Source organism: Carassius auratus, unplaced genomic scaffold (assembly GCF_003368295.1).
Source record: "Carassius auratus strain Wakin unplaced genomic scaffold, ASM336829v1 scaf_tig00005992, whole genome shotgun sequence".
Taxonomy (NCBI): Eukaryota; Metazoa; Chordata; class Actinopteri; order Cypriniformes; family Cyprinidae; genus Carassius; species Carassius auratus.
Window position 1 is genome coordinate 62,518 of NW_020523724.1, and position 19,485 is coordinate 82,002.

The window sequence follows — 19,485 nt, forward strand, 5'->3', positions numbered from 1 at the left end:
AATGCTGCTGACAATACATGGTTTCAAGACACAAGCTGTGTGTGTGACTAAGGAGGAAATTAGGGATGCAATGACTCTTTGACACTTAGCATGGAGTAATCTGATGAAGCAATTTCCCATTTACTTTATAATTGACATAGATGACAAGCTGTGAAATTCCAAGAACAGGATTGTGCATTGCATCTTTCTTTCCTACAAAGAGGGTAGGCCTTCTATATAAATAAATAAATAAATTACTGTATTTGGTGTAACAGCCTCTTTGGTGCCATTCCATTTAGGTGTTTTATTTTCCTAATTTCTTACATTTGGATTGACAGGATTTGACTTACAACATGTCTACAATGCCACTACAGCTTGACACTTGAATCTGTTAAATCGCTTATATGAGGATATCAATCAATCAATCACCTTTATTTATATAGTGCTTTAAACAAAATACATTGCGTCAAAGCACTGAACAACATTCATTTGGAAAACAGTGTGTCAATAATGCAAAATGATAGTTAAAGGCAGATCATCATTGAATTCAGTGATGTCATCTCTGTTTAAATAGTGTCTGTGCATTTATTTGCAATCAAGTCAATGACATCGCTGTAGATGAAATGACCCCAACTAAGCAAGCCAGAGGCGACGGCGGCAAGGAACCGCAACTCCATCGGTGACAGAATGGAGAAAAAAACCTTGGGAGAAACCAGACTCAGTTGGGGGGCCAGTTCTCCTCTGATCAGACGAAACCAGTAGTTCAATTCCAGGCTGCAGCAAAGTCAGATTGTGCAGAAGAATCATCTGTTTCCTGTGGTCTTGTCCTGGTGGTCCTCTGAGACAAGGTCTTTACAGGGGATCTGTATCTGGGGCACTAGTTGTCCTGGTCTCCGCTGTCTTTCAGGGCAGTTAAGGTCCTTTCTAGGTGCTGATCCACCAACATGTCTGGATACGATCCGGGTGACCCTCTGATCTGGACACAGACTGGATCTCGTGGCCACGGTGACCTCGGAATAAGAGAGAAACAGACTAATATTAGCGTAGATGCCATTCTTCTAATGATGTAGCAAGTACATAGGGTGTTATCGGAAGTGTTTCCGGTTCCGGTTTACCTAATTAATGCAGCCTAAAAATCCTTTAATGGATTTGGATATTCAAAGCATATTAGTATGTTATGTGTATGCCAGGTTAAAGAGATGGGTCTTTAATCTAGATTTAAACTGCAAGAGTGTGTCTGCCTCCCGAACAATGTTAGGTAGGTTATTCCAGAGTTTAGGCGCCAAATAGGAAAAGGATCTGCCGCCCGCAGTTGATTTTGATATTCTAGGTATTATCAAATTGCCTGAGTTTTGAGAACGCAGCGGACGTAGAGGAGTATAATGTAAAAGGAGCTCATTCAAATACTGAGGTGCTAAACCATTCAGGGCTTTATAAGTAATAAGCAATATTTTAAAATCTATACGATGTTTGATAGGGAGCCAGTGCAGTGTGGACAGGACCGGGCTAATATGGTCATACTTCCTGGTTCTAGTAAGAACTCTTGCTGCTGCATTTTGGACTAGCTGTAGTTTGTTTACTAAGCGTGCAGAACAACCACCCAATAAAACATTACAATAATCTAACCTTGAAGTCATAAATGCATGGATTAACATTTCTGCATTTGACATTGAGAGCATAGGCCGTAATTTAGATATATTTTTGAGAAGGAAAAATGCAGTTTTACAAATGCTAGAAACGTGGCTTTCTAAGTAAAGATTGCGATCAAATAGCACACCTAGGTTCCTAACTGATGACGAAGAATTGACAGAGCAGACATCAAGTCTTAGACAGTGTTTCTAGGTTATTACAAGCAGAGTTTTTAGGTCCTATAATTAACACCATATGAAAGCAATAAAGAGGCAAGTAAGAGCTTGTTGTAAACTTTACAGTATGTATTTAAAAATATTCCATCAGTCAGCTAGATTTCTTCCAGGACATTATATCAAACTGCTTCATGAGATGCATCCTGGAATCATATTGAAAGAGTTTTCTATATGATCCAACGTTTAGAAAAACTAAATAGAATTCAGTTTTCTAAAGAAATTCATATTTTGGCACAGTTTATATCTACCTTCAAAACTAGCATTAATTTTCAAGCTTTTATGCAAAATCCTTATATGAAAAAAAAAAAAAAAAGAGGACAGCCTAAATCTCCCTGGGAAGGAAAACAGCATGTATTTGACAATTTTTTTATGTAATAGATTTTTTTTACATCACAAATAACATTATCCCTATAGAACGAAAACAGGATATTTCTACCTATTTTACATTATAACTTTTTCTGTTTTCCATTCTTTGAACTAACATAAAGAGGCTGAACATAAAGCCCTGAAAAGCTGTGCTATATCAGAGGATATCTAACATCTTCATGAATTGTCAGCAGTGTACCGCACCCTTATTTCCAGAATGCCTTATTCACAGAAAACCCTTTGGCAGGACCCTTGGGAGGGCCATCAATTAGGGAAACTGACAAATGCTGTGACAAAGAAGGTGTATTTGAGGGGTCAAACGAAATTCAGGAAGCACTAAGAACAGGTTAGAACAACCCAGCTTATAGTTTGTATATTTCATAAAGTCTCTCTAAACAAGAATATGCCAAAAATAAAGATTGTATATTAATATTCTTTTTTTATCATAAAAGATCAAATAAAGTAAATTTAAGTATTTAATGTTTTATTTTATTATTATCTTTTGTAAGTGTCCAGAATATGCATCAATGAGATTCTGGATGGTTATTATTAATAATTATTTTAAATATTATTTTCTCAATCAAGTAATATCAAGTTTCTTTTGTGCACTAAAAAACGTGGCGTAGGAATAATTTCCATTCAGAAATTGCAAATAAATTTCACAAACAATTACAAAGAAACAGCAAGCAACATTGAATTAATCATGACATTTTAAATCTGCAGTCCGTAAATTTTGCCTCTTTTTATATTATTACGGAATTATATTCAATGCGTGGGTTGTGATCAGTCTATGGTTGTGATTCAGCGTGGATGAATCTGTTTTGAAGTGAATGTGTAGCTGTCAGTCACCGCACTGGTGTGGATATTCACTGCTGTGAAGACACTTGTGGGCGTTTCTTCTGCTTCCTCTAATGTTATTGGTAGACTGCACGTCTTGACATATCTATAGAAAATGCAATCACAAATATATATTGCCGGTAAAACTAAGATATCATTCTAATATGACTAGGGTTTAACAGTGGAATTTTTTGGTGAAAAAACGACATTACCCATGATCCACACAACGCTTCACCGCTCAATAAAACTGCACCAAAAAACAAACACTTTAGTGCCTCCTCACTCCCATGAAACACTGCAAATGACATAAAATCAGTTTCCTTAGGCTCCCAAACTACCAATGTTTCCCAATAAACAACAACAAAAAATATATATGTATATATATGCTGATGATCTCCACATCCACCGCACTAAAGGTGCAATTTTATTTTGAAAGTCTTCTAACTGTACCACAGATTCAGTCATTCTAACCATTTGTTAATGTGTTTCTTACCTTAATGAGCAGGATGTCATTCTTACATTTTTTTTAGAAAATGACTGTAGATTCTGGACATACTTCAAATCCCTCTTCTACAGCAAGACTGTGCTCACTCAGCACTACCTGATTCATGGTGGCACCGTCCTTTCACATACACTTTAACATACAGAGCAGGTTTTGAATGAAATGACCTCCTTCAACTTATTTAAAATTTACCAATAAAGACATTTGATTCCAAAAAAAAAAGAAGAAGAAGAAGAAGAAAATGTTGTTTTTGTTGCAAGCTGCAGTACATATTGTCTCCAGCAGTGGGCAGCAGTCAACACCCATTGTTTACCTTGACAATTACAACGAGCACAAGAAATACCCACAATAACTGAGCCATTCTGTCAGCACTGTAAGAAAACAAGCATCCAAAATATAGTGAAAGACTCTAATAAATGAAAACGAGACTCTCAATGCTTATATTGAATCGCTGAAGTCTTTATGTCTACTTGCATCCTTCAAAACTGTACAATAGCAACTCGATATAGTTCAAGAGAACAGAAGAAATAACTAATGCCTTTTACACATGCATGTCAAGAATGAAAAAGGAAATGAAATATGTGAAGACTCACTGGTGATAATTCCTCACCCCCCAAGCCTTGAATCACCTCTCCTTTTATACTGACACCCTATCCATGTCCAGTGCTTTTTGCGGGCCTGCTGTTGTCAATTATAACAAACGGTACATCTGTCCCACAGTATAGCAGACACTGACCTAATACCCGACACAGATGAAGTCCCTCAGTGTCACGCATATCTGATTCAAAGCTCTTTATTATGACTGATTGTGTGCTGGAGTTTCAGAACAGCGTTAAATGCAAGTATTGTGGGTGTTTTCCAGTGAACAGCGTTTCAAAATATTGCAAGCTTGGGTTACATGATCAGAAATGTTTTTAACAACAATTATAAAATATATATATATATATATATATATATATATATATATATATATATATATATATATATATATATATAATATATTCATTTATTTATTTATTTATTTATTTATTTATTTATTTTTGATTGATTGATTTTAAGCCGCCCTAATATATAATAACCTTTAACAAATAGGGCTTTTCAAAACAACACTGTAAAAAATATTACATGCTATCTGCTTAAAAAAATTATGGTAACAATATTACACGTATTATATTTGAGTAGATTTTAAGGTTGTTGTTTTTTTTGTGAAATTTACCCAAATAAATTAAGTAAAAATTCCAAAATTATTTAGTCTATGGCACAATAAATTTAATATAATTAGGGAAATGTGCTCATTTATTTTAAGTATATTCTCAAAAGTCTGTGATTTTAAATGAGATCTGTTTGTAATTTGTTATTTTATACATTTTAAAGACTGTATACAGCCAATCAGCTCAAATATGAAAATACTTGAGAAATACTGGAAAGTACTGCACTAGCACTAGCTCATTAAACAAGGTTAGAGTACCTTGAGTAGTACTACAAGAGTAGTATCCATAACTACAAGCTCTACTCTTCTGCACAGTGGTAACGATTGCACTGTGCAATGGAAACTTCGATGTTACAGAAACTCTTACAAATGTCAAATGTAACTGAACATTAAACATTAATAGATGCCTCCCTTCACTCAAAAACATAAAGTAGCATTTCATTTCAAAATTTACTCTCCATATCCAGCCATATGCAAAGCATGCTGGGAACTAACAATCACCTCTAAAATAAAACTGCAAAATTGAGCTAATTCACTTAAATTAAATAGGCAGCCTTCTTTCCTTAATTATTTTAGTTTAATCAGTTCCCCAATTCAAGCACCAAAACTGCTTAAGTCTCATAAAACAAAATGAGGAAAACTGTGAAATGTGATTCATTTTTTACAGTGAATAATCTGACATTTCTCATCATTACAACTGAGCAAAATACTTTCACATTGAGACTCTTTATAATAAGCTATTTCTCACCAGATTAGCAGATCAGAACAATCCAGTTTATTTGGTGACGCCTAGCTGATTTAAAGTATTTGATTTCAGTGTAATGACACACTTTGTTAAAAACAGACTAATATCTATTCATCTGTGGATGCTATTTATGATAGACAATAAATATGGTTCTCACATTTAAGCTTTTGCGACATTTGTAACTCGAACATACTGAAATGATTCAGTTCCTTTATAGCATTTAATCAGTGCTTTATTTTCTGGTGGATGAGCACATAATGGACACAATTTATATCTGTGTATGCAACTAAAGAATTTGATTTATTTACCTTTCTTTGTTCAATCAGATGACATGCATTTCCTTTCATTCTCCATCTCACCCGCTCAGACTGGGAGTTTTATCAAACACAAAGGTTGGAGGACTTCCAGAACAGCTTTAGAATCACTTGTGGGAAAACGGTGACTTTATAGGAGTTATATGAACTTAATATGAAGATAAAATCAGGTTATCTGGGGAGTGTCTCAATACTGTCTGATTTCGTTAATTTGATACATCAGTGTTAAAACTTTGCTTAAATTAGAACTACTTCCTTATGCAGTGTTCCTCTAACAAATATTGTAACTAGTTTTATTTATATTTATTATAGTTTATATTTAACACAAAAGCTGAGGTTGGTATTATATCGCTAACGATTTGATTAGTCGTTTGTTAATTTCATCTACAGTTATTACACACAATTATGTATAACTTAAAAAAAAAAGGATTTGCAGTAATTAAAATAAAATAAAATGTCAACAGCTTTAGTAATTTGTTACATCCACTGAATGTAATTTAAATTTATTTCACAAAATTATGTAGAATTTTAAAATGGTATTTTTTTTTTTAATAAAGTAATTTTGCTAATAAAATAAAACAAAATCAGAACCTGTCATGAGCTTTAGCTGTTTGTTAACTCTAATAAATGCCACTTATTTCACATAATTGTGTGGAATTGTAAAATATCTTAAAGTGATTTATAACAAAACAAAACAAAACAGGTCATCAGCTTTAATCCTTTGTTACCTCCAGTGAATGTCACTCAGAATATTTTTTTAAATGGTGAAAAATAAATAAATAAAATAAATAAATCAGATTTAGATTGTCATCTAAAGTCATGCCACATCATTTATAACCTATCAACTGCTATAAAATACTATAAACCTTTATTTATTATTGTTAACACAACTACAGAGTCTATAAAATAAAAGACTGAATGGTTTTGTTGATTCTTGCCAACACTTGTGACATCACTGTTGCTCTAATTACCATGACAACTGTATGGATGGAAGATCAAGTTATTAATGAATGCTGATGATTAATAGTCTGCTGACAACAGATCGCCCCCAAACTCTCTATTAAACTGAGACAGGAACCTGCAGGGCTCTGAGGAGTGAATCTAACACAGAAGCCAGAGACATAATGTCTTGATGATGAGGAGGGTGATGAAGAGGGCTAATCGCTCTGTTGTGGTAGAACAATGGATCAGGTGTAAAATCGGCAGCGGTCAGCACAGGGAACCAGCCATGAGCGAGAGACGGAGAGATACACAATAAATGAGATGTGGATTGTGCTGTGTCAGGTTGAGAGGAGATCATTAGCTAAAACTGGACACAGAGATCACCCTTAACTGAAAACTTTCAGAAATCATTGTCACAACTGCGACAAAACATCATCTAAAATAGAAAGAGATTTACAAAGTAAAATAAATTTAATTTAATTTAATTTAATTTAATTTAAAATTATTGCAATAATGGCTCAAATGGATCATTTGATTGAGTTTTCATAATTAAGGGGAAAAAACCTAATCTGCAATCTAGAGAGAAAAGAATAGAGATAAATAAAAAATAAAATAAATAAATAAATAAAATAAAATAAAATAAAAAGTTAAAAGCATTGTTACTTATCATTGGGTTATTACAGTATTTTTATATTTTGTGTTTTCATGTTAATTTTAGTTAAAGATTAAGTAATTTTATTGTGTTGTTGTAATTTTTTTTTATCACTTAAAATACATCAGTTTACATTTTTATTAATTTTAATTGTAATTTGCAGCTTTAGTTTTGGTTATATCAGTACATTTAGTAAAAGTTAAACTTTTAGTGAAAATGAGAAATGTTGAATTGGAAACTAGCTGAAATATTTGTTTTATTGAAATATGGGTAATTGTAAAGTTGCTAAGAATATAGTTCGGAAAAATGATGAAAAGATCTACTGATTTCATTACATTATTTTTTTTTTTCAATTTTATTTAAAGTATATTTTAAACATTTAAAGTAACGACATACAGTAAATGTGAATTACTACATACTGTCTACATTGTCTATATATTTTATGTAGCCACTAAAAGCATCTACATCAGTAATATGAACCAAAAAGCCTTATTCAAGACAGAATGAAAAAAGATACAGTAAATCTGATTGATTCTTTAACTGTAGAATTTAATCTGAGATACGACACTAGTAGCATGTGACGTAGGAATTTTTGTACTGATCTTAAATCAAACTCAAAACAAAAGGTTACAGGTTTGGTTAAGAAAGCTTCAGTTATATATTGTTCCCGCTCTCAGATGACATTGTGACCATGGAGACGGAAATAGGAACTAGGAACCAGGAAACCCGAGAATGCAGAGGTGGTCCGTCCCCAGGTGAGGAATCAGAGTAGCTGAAGCAAAGCTCCTCTCAGTCTGGTCTGCACCTGTGGATGTGTCTGTCTCTGTCTCTGTGTCTGTGTCTCCATCAGTATGAACCTGCCACTGCTTCTGCTCTGTGTTCTCCTGGAGATCCTCGTGGTCAGCTGTAAGTACAGATTTATACTTCAGTCACACAATATCCCTTCAGTGGGTTAACACAGTATAGTGCCACTGAGTGCTGTGCTATGGGAGTCGTATAATGTACCTTGAGCAAAGCAATGAACTGAAGTGAGGTTTTTACTTTTCACAAAAAAAAAGCTTGGGTGACTTATACTTTGAATTTTTATGTAAATAATAGTATCATGACAATTTTAATTTTAAAACGCCAATGATAATTTCACAAAGTCTGTCTTTTAATTTTAGAATGTATTTTATAATTAAATAATAATAATAATACAGTATATTTTTAAATAAATTAATGGCATATTGCAATGTTGTAGATTCATGTTTACAACCTACAGGAATAGAATAGAATAGAATAGAATAGAATAGAAAAAATAATTGTAATGTTTTAGAATCACAAGAAAAAAAGTGCAAAAATAAAAAATCCTTTAATATCTGTAACACAAAACGAAATGTTTTCCTGTCCAAAAAATGTATATGTGTCTGTATACATATATATCATATATTTAATATAAAATGTTTTTCTGTGTGAAAACTGTATGTGTGTGTGTGTCTGTATACATATTTTTTATATACTTAATATAAAACAACATATATTTACATTTATGCAATTAACAGATGCTTTTATCCAAAGCGACTTACAGTGCATTCAAGCTATAAAGGTTTTTTTTTGTTGTTGTTGTTTTTTATCAGTATGTGTGGTCTCTGGGAATTGAACCCACAACCTTTGCACTGCTAGCGCAATGCTCTACCATCGAGGCACAGGAACATATAGTTATATTTTATATTTTGCTTAAGTCGCCAGAGGGAATTTTTTTTTATTTGCCAAAATATTACATTCTGCAATAAAAGTTAAAAGTCATAGATATGAAAAAGAAAAAGAACCAAATTCACCCAAGACAGAGATTATTTTTTTTCACGGTCAGAGATTTGCATAAATAAGCAAGTAAGTAAATAAGTAAATAAATTTGTGTTTTTCTGGGAGACATTTTTGGATCCGACTTTTAATTCAGTAAGGAACAGGTCATTTATTTTTGACCATTTTTTTTATGTTTGGCTGAAGTTTTGTCAGCTTTACGATTTATTAGTGCAGAAATTAAATATGAGGACAACTTAAAGGTTCGTTTTATTGATGGATGGATTGGCCCTTCATCCTGACAGCCTGCTCTGAAGGAAATCCAAAGAAGTCACAGCTAATTTTTCATTTCCAACACACATTAATCCATCAGATGCTGGAATTGCATTGAATTGAAATGAATTATAAGAACACACAGAAGATGTTTCGATCCCCACACGGTGTAGTTTAAATCCCTCTACACTGTAGTTCAGCCCTGTACACTGTTTTTTGCCACTTCACAACAAATAGCAAACAATAGAAGTACATAACCTCTTCATGTGCTGAGAATTCAATGCCTCGTGCACTTTAACGTTTAGGATTTCCTCACGTTGGGAGCTTCATAAAGCAATCTGATCACGGTCATGCTGCTGCCAATCCTCGTGAGGTCTAAGGTCATTCAATAAAGGTTACATAATAGGTTCAATCCAGCATGTATGTGTTTCACACGGGCAGAATGAAGGCCTGCTCAGATTGTATAATGTATAGGATTACTTTAACCGCGAAACATACAGCTGTCTTATTGTTAAACGGCGATCAATATGCCCAAGGGCAACATATAGAGCAGAGATGACTTTCCAGTCACCAGTCACATCAAACACAGTCTCTATTCGTGATGCACGTGTTAGGAAATTATAGTCTTGTGTGGACTATAAAAAATCCCATATTGTTTACATTGCATTGTTTAGTATTGACTTACTGTAAGACATATTTATCAATCTTAAGTTCCACTCTCTCTTTCTGAGACAAAGGTTTGGGGTCAGAGCGGCCTCCACGTGTGTGCGCACGTGTAAAAGGAAAATCTAGACAAATCTCACCGAGATTGACGATGCTGTCAGTGAATTCACTTGTCTGCTGGTTTGTTTCACAGGTCAAGATGTGATACAGCCTCGTATCATCGGTGGATACGTCCCGGCGCCGCACGCCATTAAATACATCGTGTCCATTCAGAGCGCTACGGGCCAGCACTTCTGTGGCGGGACCTTGATTAACAAATACTGGATCCTGACCGCAGCACACTGCAATGTAGGGTAAGACACAGAAACTGTTTGAGGATTTCTACATATTTTGTTTATATATTGTATACAAGCATTTCAATGAAATTCAGTGTCAGGTTAGACAGTGTATATTTCTATTTGACGACACTGACTCACTGAACAGATGTTGTGTTCGTCTGAGGTGGTTACCATTATAACAGTATGGCACTTGAGCATTTGATGTATTATTATTGGAAGGTATAATGACAAAATAGAATAATATAAACCAAAAATATAAAATAATATAACTAATGAAATGCAGTTTAAGTAAATGTAATGATAAATGTTAATGATCAATTGACAAATTAATGATAAATTATAATTTAAAAAAAAATATGTATATATATATGTGTTTCTCTGGGAATCGATCCCCCAACCTTGCGCTAGCTTGCTAGCTAACGCAACGCTCTACCAGTTGAGCTACAGGAACACAAATTATGTAATGATAAATGTAGTAATTTTTCAAATTAATTTTTTTGCAAGCAAAACATTTTCAAAAATACTACACAAAACAATAATAGTTTACATAAAAATGTGTGTGTGAGTGTGTGTGTGCGTGTATCTGAACATCATAGCTTAAACCAGCTTTGGTAAGCTTTAACTAGCAAAGAGCCGCCACCTGTAAAGGTCTAGATTTAGAGCAGAAAAGACACTAACTTCAGCAGACCGCACTTTAGAAAATACTTAAAAATTATGTTAAAAAAAATTGTTTTAATGCTTTTTAATTACTAAAAAACAGGCAGCTGCGGTTGCCAGAAATTGACAGTATAAATACAATGACAGTGTTTCAGGCATTATGGGATTAGATATTGGTACTTACAGGGTATATTTTATAACTCATAACTGCATATTTAAAGTAATATAATGTTAATTCACCGAGCTACTTGAGTTATCGAAATCTGCATAATACAGGTGGTAAAATAGAACAGAATAGAGTCCTTAAAAATCTAAACTACTTAACCTAAATAACAGAAAACATAGTACAAAACACACCAATGTACATTACTGATAATAAAAACAAGAAAAAATAATTACATGTGATTTCTGGAAATCTGAAAAATTATAATTTAATTAATAGTTTTTATTTCCAAAAACAAGTGTAAGCATATTAGAGTAAAATTGCATATAATGTTTTATACTTTTGTGAATTACATGTAATACAGTTTCTGAATGTGGCAAGGTAACTTACAGTAAACCAGTTAACAGATCGTTACAGTCTTTTTACAGTGTATTTTAAAGAAGTCTTGAACTTCTTGAGTCTTTTTTTGTGTCTCCAGGGCTGCAAACATGAGGATCGTGGCTGGAGATTTTTCTGTGGGATTATATGAGGGGACGGAGCAGTTCCGCAGGCCTCATGTTTTAATACCTCACCCAGAGTATAATAAAGCCACCAATAATGCAGACATCATGCTCATTAAGGTGAGGCAGTGGAATCAATGCTTCTGTCCGACTCACTGAACCTTCATTAGCTGTGAATCATTGATTCGATTCATGCATATAAAATGAACACAATGATCCAGCATCAAGTCATATTACATGAAGTGATGGACGTGTCTCTCAGTAATCTGTGCTATACCCATCTGCATGAATTTTTTACACAATTAAAGTTTTACGTGTAAACTTAATACTGTACTTTTATCTGTTAATAATAGTTCTTGGACTATTGAGCTGTAGCATGAAAAAAAGTTGTATTTTTATGAAATAAAACATTAAAAAATATTAATAAATAGTGTAACAAATGTATAGCTCACTGTTAGATGATGTTAGTTCATGCATTAATTATTGTCAGCAAATGGGACTTGTGTAACAGTATAACGCAGATGCTTTTGTATGAACACAAATTACCAATGCCCCCCTTAATTTTATCCTTAGTAAAATTATATCCGGCATTATGAAACATGATATGAAGAAAATAAAAGCAAAATGAAGGTAAATATCAAATATCAATATGCGTCATTTTCAAACAAGATGTAATTTGTCAAATTATACAAAAAGTGTTTATGCATATGTGTGTATATTAATATGAAATTAGCCTTAACGAGTAAAAGGAGCAGACCACTAAATAGTTTCAAATGTCATTTCCATCAGAGAATGCTATTAAACATTGCAGAGTTTCAGAAAAAGTTTACTTAATAACTAAAAGTAATATAAACACTTAAGTATTTTATTGTATGCTTTATGTGCACTATTAATTCTTCAACTCTCTCACCTGTTTAGCTGCAGTCTCCCATCTATCTGAACAGCTATGTGTCTCTGGCGCCGTTGCCTCGGCAGGACACCATGGTGGCCATGGGATGCGTGTGCACGGTGTCCGGCTGGGGCTTCACCACTCCAACGGGAGGAATACCTGAAACACTGCGCACAGTCAAACTGCCCATCGTGTCCAGCTCAGTGTGTAACGGCACAGACTCTTTTAATGGAAACATCACAGAGAATATGATCTGTGCAGGATACAGCGAAGGAGGAAAAGATGCATGCAAGGTGAGACAATCAAATACTGCTTCAGATGCACTTCATGTGAACGGCACAGTGGACTGGATTTATTTCAATGCTGTTCGAAATCTACAATTAATGAATAAGTGGTAAAAACAAGAAAACTTTTTTTTTTAAATAAACCACTGGGTAAACATTGGTAACTATTAGCACAAATTTTATTTGCAGGAGTTTGACTTTGTTGTTAGGAACATGATCGTCTTATATTCAATCATTATTTGGATGTGTCATTGTTTTATCAAACCATGTATACATTTAATTGGTTGCATTTCTGAGTCTAATTAAACTTAGAAATGTGTGGCCATTTACTTTAGTTATTATATGCAAATCAGTGCTTTAAGTGGGCCGGTATGCACTGGTACTCAGTACCACCACTTCCAAATATATCTCTTGAGCCTACTGCCACCTCTCCATGTGCTCAGAACGTGCTTTTAGCTTACCTGTATGTTCATTTGGAGATATGTTTTAATAGAGGTTTTAATCCTTTGCCTGCGCTGCCGCTTTTCAGAGCACCCATCACAATGCACGCTTCCTAATTCTTCCTAGTTCGGGAGTTCGGAGCGGGTTCGCGAATCATTTGAGTCAGTTTGAGGATCGCAAATAATTTGAATCAGTTTGGGAGTTCGGAGCGGCTTCGCGCATCATTTGAATCAATTCGAGAGTTCGGGTTCGCGAATCATTTGAGTCAGTTCGGGAGTTCGGAGCGGGATCGCAAAGCATTTGATTCAGTTCGGGAGTTCGTAGCCGGTTTGCAAATCATTTGAGTCAGTTCGGGAGTTCAAAGCGGGTTCGCGAATCATTTGAGTCGATTTGGTGATCATGAATCATTTGAATCAGTTCGGGAGTTCGGAGCGGGTTCGCGAATCATTTGAGTAAATTCGGGAGTTCAAAGCGGGTTCGCGAATCATTTGAGTCAGTTTGGGGATCGCGAATCATTTGAATCAGTTCAGGAGTTCGTAGCGGGTTCGCGAATCATTTGAGTCAGTTTGGGGATCGCGAATCATTTGAATCAGTTCAGGAGTTCGTAGCGGGTTCGCGAATCATTTGAGTCAGTTTGGGAGTTCGGAGCGTGATTCATTTGAGTCAGTTCGGGAGGTCGGAGCTGATTCGCGAATCATTTGAGTCAGTTTGGAAGTTTGAATGCAGTAGCCTAATGCTGTACCTCTTTCTAAGGGTATCTTTTCAAAATCCTTTTGCACATTTTATTTATGTTCAGCAGTTCTTTCTAGCTCAAGCAAATCCACAAACTAAAAAAAGGATTTATTATTAAGGTCACCTGTTGACTGCTGTATATAAAAGCCCTTCAATATAGTTGTTGTTACCTCAAGGGATGAGGGGAGTCATCAAAAAACAAAACAAAAAAAGAAAAACAGGAAATATTTTTTTTTTTTTTTTTTTGTGGCAATAATAGAGTACTGGCACCTCTTTTGGGCCACTTAAAGCACTGATGCAAATAAATAAAAAGATAAATTAAAAAATTACGAAAAAATAAGGAAAAGAAAAGAAAACTATAGAGTTTAACATTTTATCAGCAACTCTTTGATTAACTAGCACCTTTAGTCTTGTGACAATAAATGAAAAGAATAAATAAATAAATAAGTGTGAGATAACCAGGTTAGAAATATCTGGTATTACACCGTAAAAAAATCCAACTCACAAAAAGTTAGACTAATGATTAGATTTTAGTTAACTGGACAATTAAATGCAAAAATGCTGGAATAACTAGTGAAAATACGTTGGTTCAACAATTGTTGGATGAGATAGAGATCCATTGAGATAGCAATTTGAATGGTTTTTTTTTCCTTCTTTTTTACTCATTTAGAGGTCCCATGACATGGATAATTTCCTTATCTTTAAAGGCTTTTTAATGTTCTCTTAGGTGTACTTATATTGTTAGTATGATTTTTACATTTAAAATTTAGAAATAAAAAGCATTTTTAGATCCTGATATTAGCCCTCTGGCTTGAATGCTCTGTTTGAAGGGGCGTGTCTGCTGTGAGACTCCGAGTAAACCACAACTGTTGTGATTGGCTGACATCGTTGCATTCGAAATGCGTTCATGTGGAACCCCTCTCAAATATAACGTTATATATATATATATTTTTTTTTTTTTACTATTACAGCTGTCGAGATTTTCCCCATCACATGAAAGGCTGCAGTGATGAGCATTGAGTAGACAGAGTCTGTTTATCGCGTGGATGCAGTGATCTCGTCATTACAGCGTCATTCGTTGTAATGGCAGTTTGGGCAAGTGTGCAGACATACTCGCGATGTGTAACAGCTCCGGAAAAAAGCGAGCGTTCTTTGATCGCTCTCTGTAGTTAAATCACAATTTAAATAACAGATTTGTTTCATGCTACTAAGAGAAACAACGCAAAGTTGATTGTTTAGTCACTGGCTTGATTCACTGATGCATCAGTATTAAACGATTTAGAAAGAAAGTCTGTGTGAACTTGAATGATTAGCTACACATCAGAAATCACTGATCACAGATAAGGCATTAATGAACACTGTTACTCACTGTTTGTGGCGGTGCTGTCGAATCCATATCATAAAAGTCTGTTTGTAATGCCTGTGCTGAATTATATGTGAATATTTGGGCGGGCAAAGCAGAGAAAGGGGAGGTAACAATTCAAAATCAGCCCGTTTGAGCTTCCATTTTCTCAAAGGCAGAGAAAGATAGAAAAATCTCGATTTACACCGATTCAAATTTCTAGAAACTTGGGGACCATATACAGGCTAGGGGAACTCATATTAATCTTAAAAAACCTCAGAAAGTGAAATTTTCATGTCATAGGACCTTTAATTACTTTTTTGAAGAATGAGTCTGGCTAAAGTTACCAATGTGTTGCTGCTGGTTTGAAATAAAACCTGTACCAAAATATCAAGCATGCAGTTGTTGTTTTTTTAACCTTGTGATGCTGTCTAAAAACACATTTTTAGTAAAATGAACATACTTTATTAAGTCAAGTGAAAATAACATTAAATGTTGAAATTACATAACAAAAGTTTTTTTTAACTATAAAAACTAAATCAGCTGAATAAAAGATCTTAAGTTGGGAGACATGTGACCTTACTCAGTGAATTGAGTTAAGTGAACTAATTCGTTTAAAAGTTGAGTAAACTCAAAAAAGCTGTGCAGCAAATTACCTTGTAACTTTAAGTTAAGTCAACTTTTCTTTTTTTACAGTGCATTAAAATCCAATGACACTTTTATTGCCATCTCATTTCCTGCACCACTGATAAGTCTGCCTGATGCTGAACGTTTTTGCATTTGAATGTGGATTTTTATTTTAAATTTGATAAATATTCCAAATTTAAATTTGTTTTGATAGCCCTTATACAGACGGCAGAACTTAACCTGCCAAGGGAAAGTCACAGTTTTGCCAACAGGGAAGCCATACTGTGGGAATACACATTTGGGGTCACCTGAGGGAGAACCACAATATATGGGAACCTAGCCTAAAATGAGGGTTGACCAGCGGGGCATATACACAGGTAATGGGCCTGGTGTCGGATAACATCCACCAAATCTTTTTACCGAAGGATTGTGGAGGAACTTTTGTTGTGAGGTTCTCCTTCTAGTTCTAGGTCTTGTTTGATCACTCTTCTTGCACACCATCTGACCTCCCTGTCCAAAATTGTATTACTATGATTGTTTTTCTGCAGGGGGATTCTGGAGGGCCGCTGGTGTGTGAGGGCCGCGTCTATGGTATCGTCTCCTGGGGCAATGGCTGTGGTGATGCCCAGTACCCTGGTGTCTACACATCCGTCTCAAGGTTTCGTCAATGGATCGATGAAACTATATTTGGCTTTTATGGAAGGTGCCTCAAGTATTAGACTGCAGTGTTACCCCAGCACTTCCCTAATCAAACTTGAAATCCTCGAAATATGCCAACACAAATACTGTTGCTACTTTCTTCTGTTCGAAAAGTTAGGACTTTTGATGATTTCCAGATGAGTACAACGCTGTTCTGAAACAGCATGTCTGTTCCTCAACAGCTGGTAGACCTTTTTTCAGTAGTTTGTACAAACTGTTTTTTTTAAAGGTGACATATTGCTGCTTCCCTGCAATGTCAGTGAAAACTGTCATGATTTGTCAACCTGTATAAATATGCCTTTGTCTTCACAAAATTCATAATTTAGCAAAATGGTATATATATATATATATATATATATATATATATATATATATATATATATATATATATATATATGTATGTATGTATATATATATGTGTATATGTGTATATATATGTGTATATACAGTATATATATATATATATATATATATATATATATATAAATATATATATATATATAAATATATATATATATATATATATATATATATATATATATATATATATATATATATATATATATACACACATATATATATATATATATATATGTATATGTATGTATGTATGTATAGTATATGTCTATGTATATATGTATGTATGTATATATATTGTATTTTAACACTGTCAAGATTTTTTTTTTTACTTATGAATGCTTTTATTCAGCAAGGATGCATTCAGTTAGTCAAAAGTGTAAACACATTTATAATGTCACAAAAGATTTCTAATAAATGCTGTTCTGTTTATTCATCAAAGAATCCTGAAAAAATGTTTTCAGCACTGATAATAATCAGAAATGTTTTTTTGAGCAGCAAATCATCCTATTAGAATAATTACATTTTAAAATATATTCCAATAGAAAACAGTTACTTTAAATGGTATTAATATTTCACAATATTTTTACTGATTTTTTTAGAAAATAAATGCAGCTTTAGTGAGCATAAGAACTTATTTTAAAAACATTTTTTTTAAATCTTACTTTTGAAAGGCAGTGTATGCATATATGAAAATTGTTTGACACAATTCAAAAGTAATGAGTTGTAAATTGAATATCCTGTGTAGAACATATTTAAACCACCCTAGACTGGTTTGCTTGTCTTTTTAGAGGGGTTTTGGGCACTAAGACCATCAATGTCTGATTTTAATTTTTTTGTGATCAAAAAAAAAAAAAGTAAATTAAACACAGAGAGAGGCAGATGATTTAAACAAAAGTTTCACTCCAATCTCTGTTGTTGGAGACACAATTGAGATATTCAAGAGATCTCAATTTACACTTTTCTATTTAGTTTTGGGAGTCTAGTGTTCAGTCTGTTCCCCATGACCTGCCCTGTAGTGTTGATATTTACCTCTTGAATGGTTGTATTTTCGCTATTCTTCTAAGCAGGTGTGAACGTGATTCCAGGAAGGAGTGGCTGAAATCTGGACAGATTAAACTACACCCGTCAGGTCATAAATACTACACGCCCTGCTTTGACAATTCTCAAATTACAAAACCAGAGAGATGTCCTTCATCTTAAGTGTTCTTCATCCAGTGATGGAAATGAGGCTCCAGCATTACAGATTACATAAAGAGAAGTCTCTATTGTGAGATCCATAGCTTAAACACGTCAGAGGGGACTTTGAAGACCTATCGCATGACATATTCAGCCATAGTATTGTTCATGGAGAATCTCACAGGGATAACTGACATTTTTGTTGTGCAGGTTTTCACATTGTGGGATTTAGCACAGACCAACAATAGTCTTAAGATTGCGGCACTCAGGGGAATCCGGCTTTGTTGTCAAATAGACAAAACATGTCACGTGACATTGAGATTCATCTGAAATTATGCCAGCCTTATCGGTTTTTCCCTGACTGGTCTAGTTTGAGACTACATTTATGAAGTAGACCTCATGAGTGAAGTTTAGCATTTTGACACTCTAATAACACATTAAATCGAATTAAATTAGATCAGAAAATTATCAAGCCAAATGGCATTACTTTTCAAACTCAATAAAGTCCAAAACAAATTAAGAAAAATGAATCACACAATAAGTTTTTTTTTTTTTGGTGGTCTGATGTTAGTTGCACCTTGTTTTAAAAATAATAATACATATTTCACTTATCTAATGCAAAAACTTTGCATCTACTTTTGGTGCATCTGTAAATGGGAAAAAATAAAAAAAATAAAAATAGATATAGCTAGGTAGATGCAACGATAGAACAATAGATAGAACGACAGACAGACAGACAGACAGACAGACAGACAGACAGACAGACAGACAGACAGACAGACAGACAGACAGACAGACAGACAGACAGACAGACAGACAGATAGATAGATAGATAGATAGATAGATAGATAGATAGATAGATAGATAGATAGATAGATAGATAGATAGATAAGTTTTGTTCTGATCTATGAGGATTTATGAATTCAAACCACAAGAGGGCGTTTAATCCACATCCATTAGAATAAACTCTTCTGGGATCTCCTGTTGTATAAAAAAATGCATACACAATGTGCTGTTAATTTTGGCAGAAATACAGAAGAATCTTGTGTCTGTCTTTCTTTTCCGCCTTGCATTGGCCAGCTGCCAGTACTGCCCACTGGCTGATGGGAAATCCGCTCTTGACAGGACAAGATTATTCTGACAAGCTCAG

General features: G+C 34.2%; 1 protein-coding gene across 1 annotated transcript; it reads left to right on the forward strand.

Moving 5' to 3' along the window:
* Positions 1-11,773: 11,773 nt before the first annotated feature.
* On the forward strand, positions 11,774-16,912 carry LOC113071118 (trypsin-3-like). Its single transcript, XM_026244482.1, has 3 exons — positions 11,774-11,905; positions 12,704-12,967; positions 16,649-16,912. Exons 1-3 carry the CDS (start codon positions 11,774-11,776, stop codon positions 16,817-16,819), a joined length of 567 nt encoding a protein of 188 aa, XP_026100267.1. The 3' UTR covers positions 16,820-16,912.
* Positions 16,913-19,485: the final 2,573 nt, after the last annotated feature.

Bases quoted from the DNA above. Each gene is read 5' to 3' on its own strand.
- LOC113071118 (XM_026244482.1), top strand. From the start codon at position 11,774: ATGAGGATCGTGGCTGGAGATTTTTCTGTGGGATTATATGAGGGGACG. The intron at 11,906-12,703 runs GTGAGGCAGTGG...TCACCTGTTTAG, and splicing joins CAGACATCATGCTCATTAAG to CTGCAGTCTCCCATCTATCT. The intron at 12,968-16,648 runs GTGAGACAATCA...GTTTTTCTGCAG, and splicing joins GAGGAAAAGATGCATGCAAG to GGGGATTCTGGAGGGCCGCT.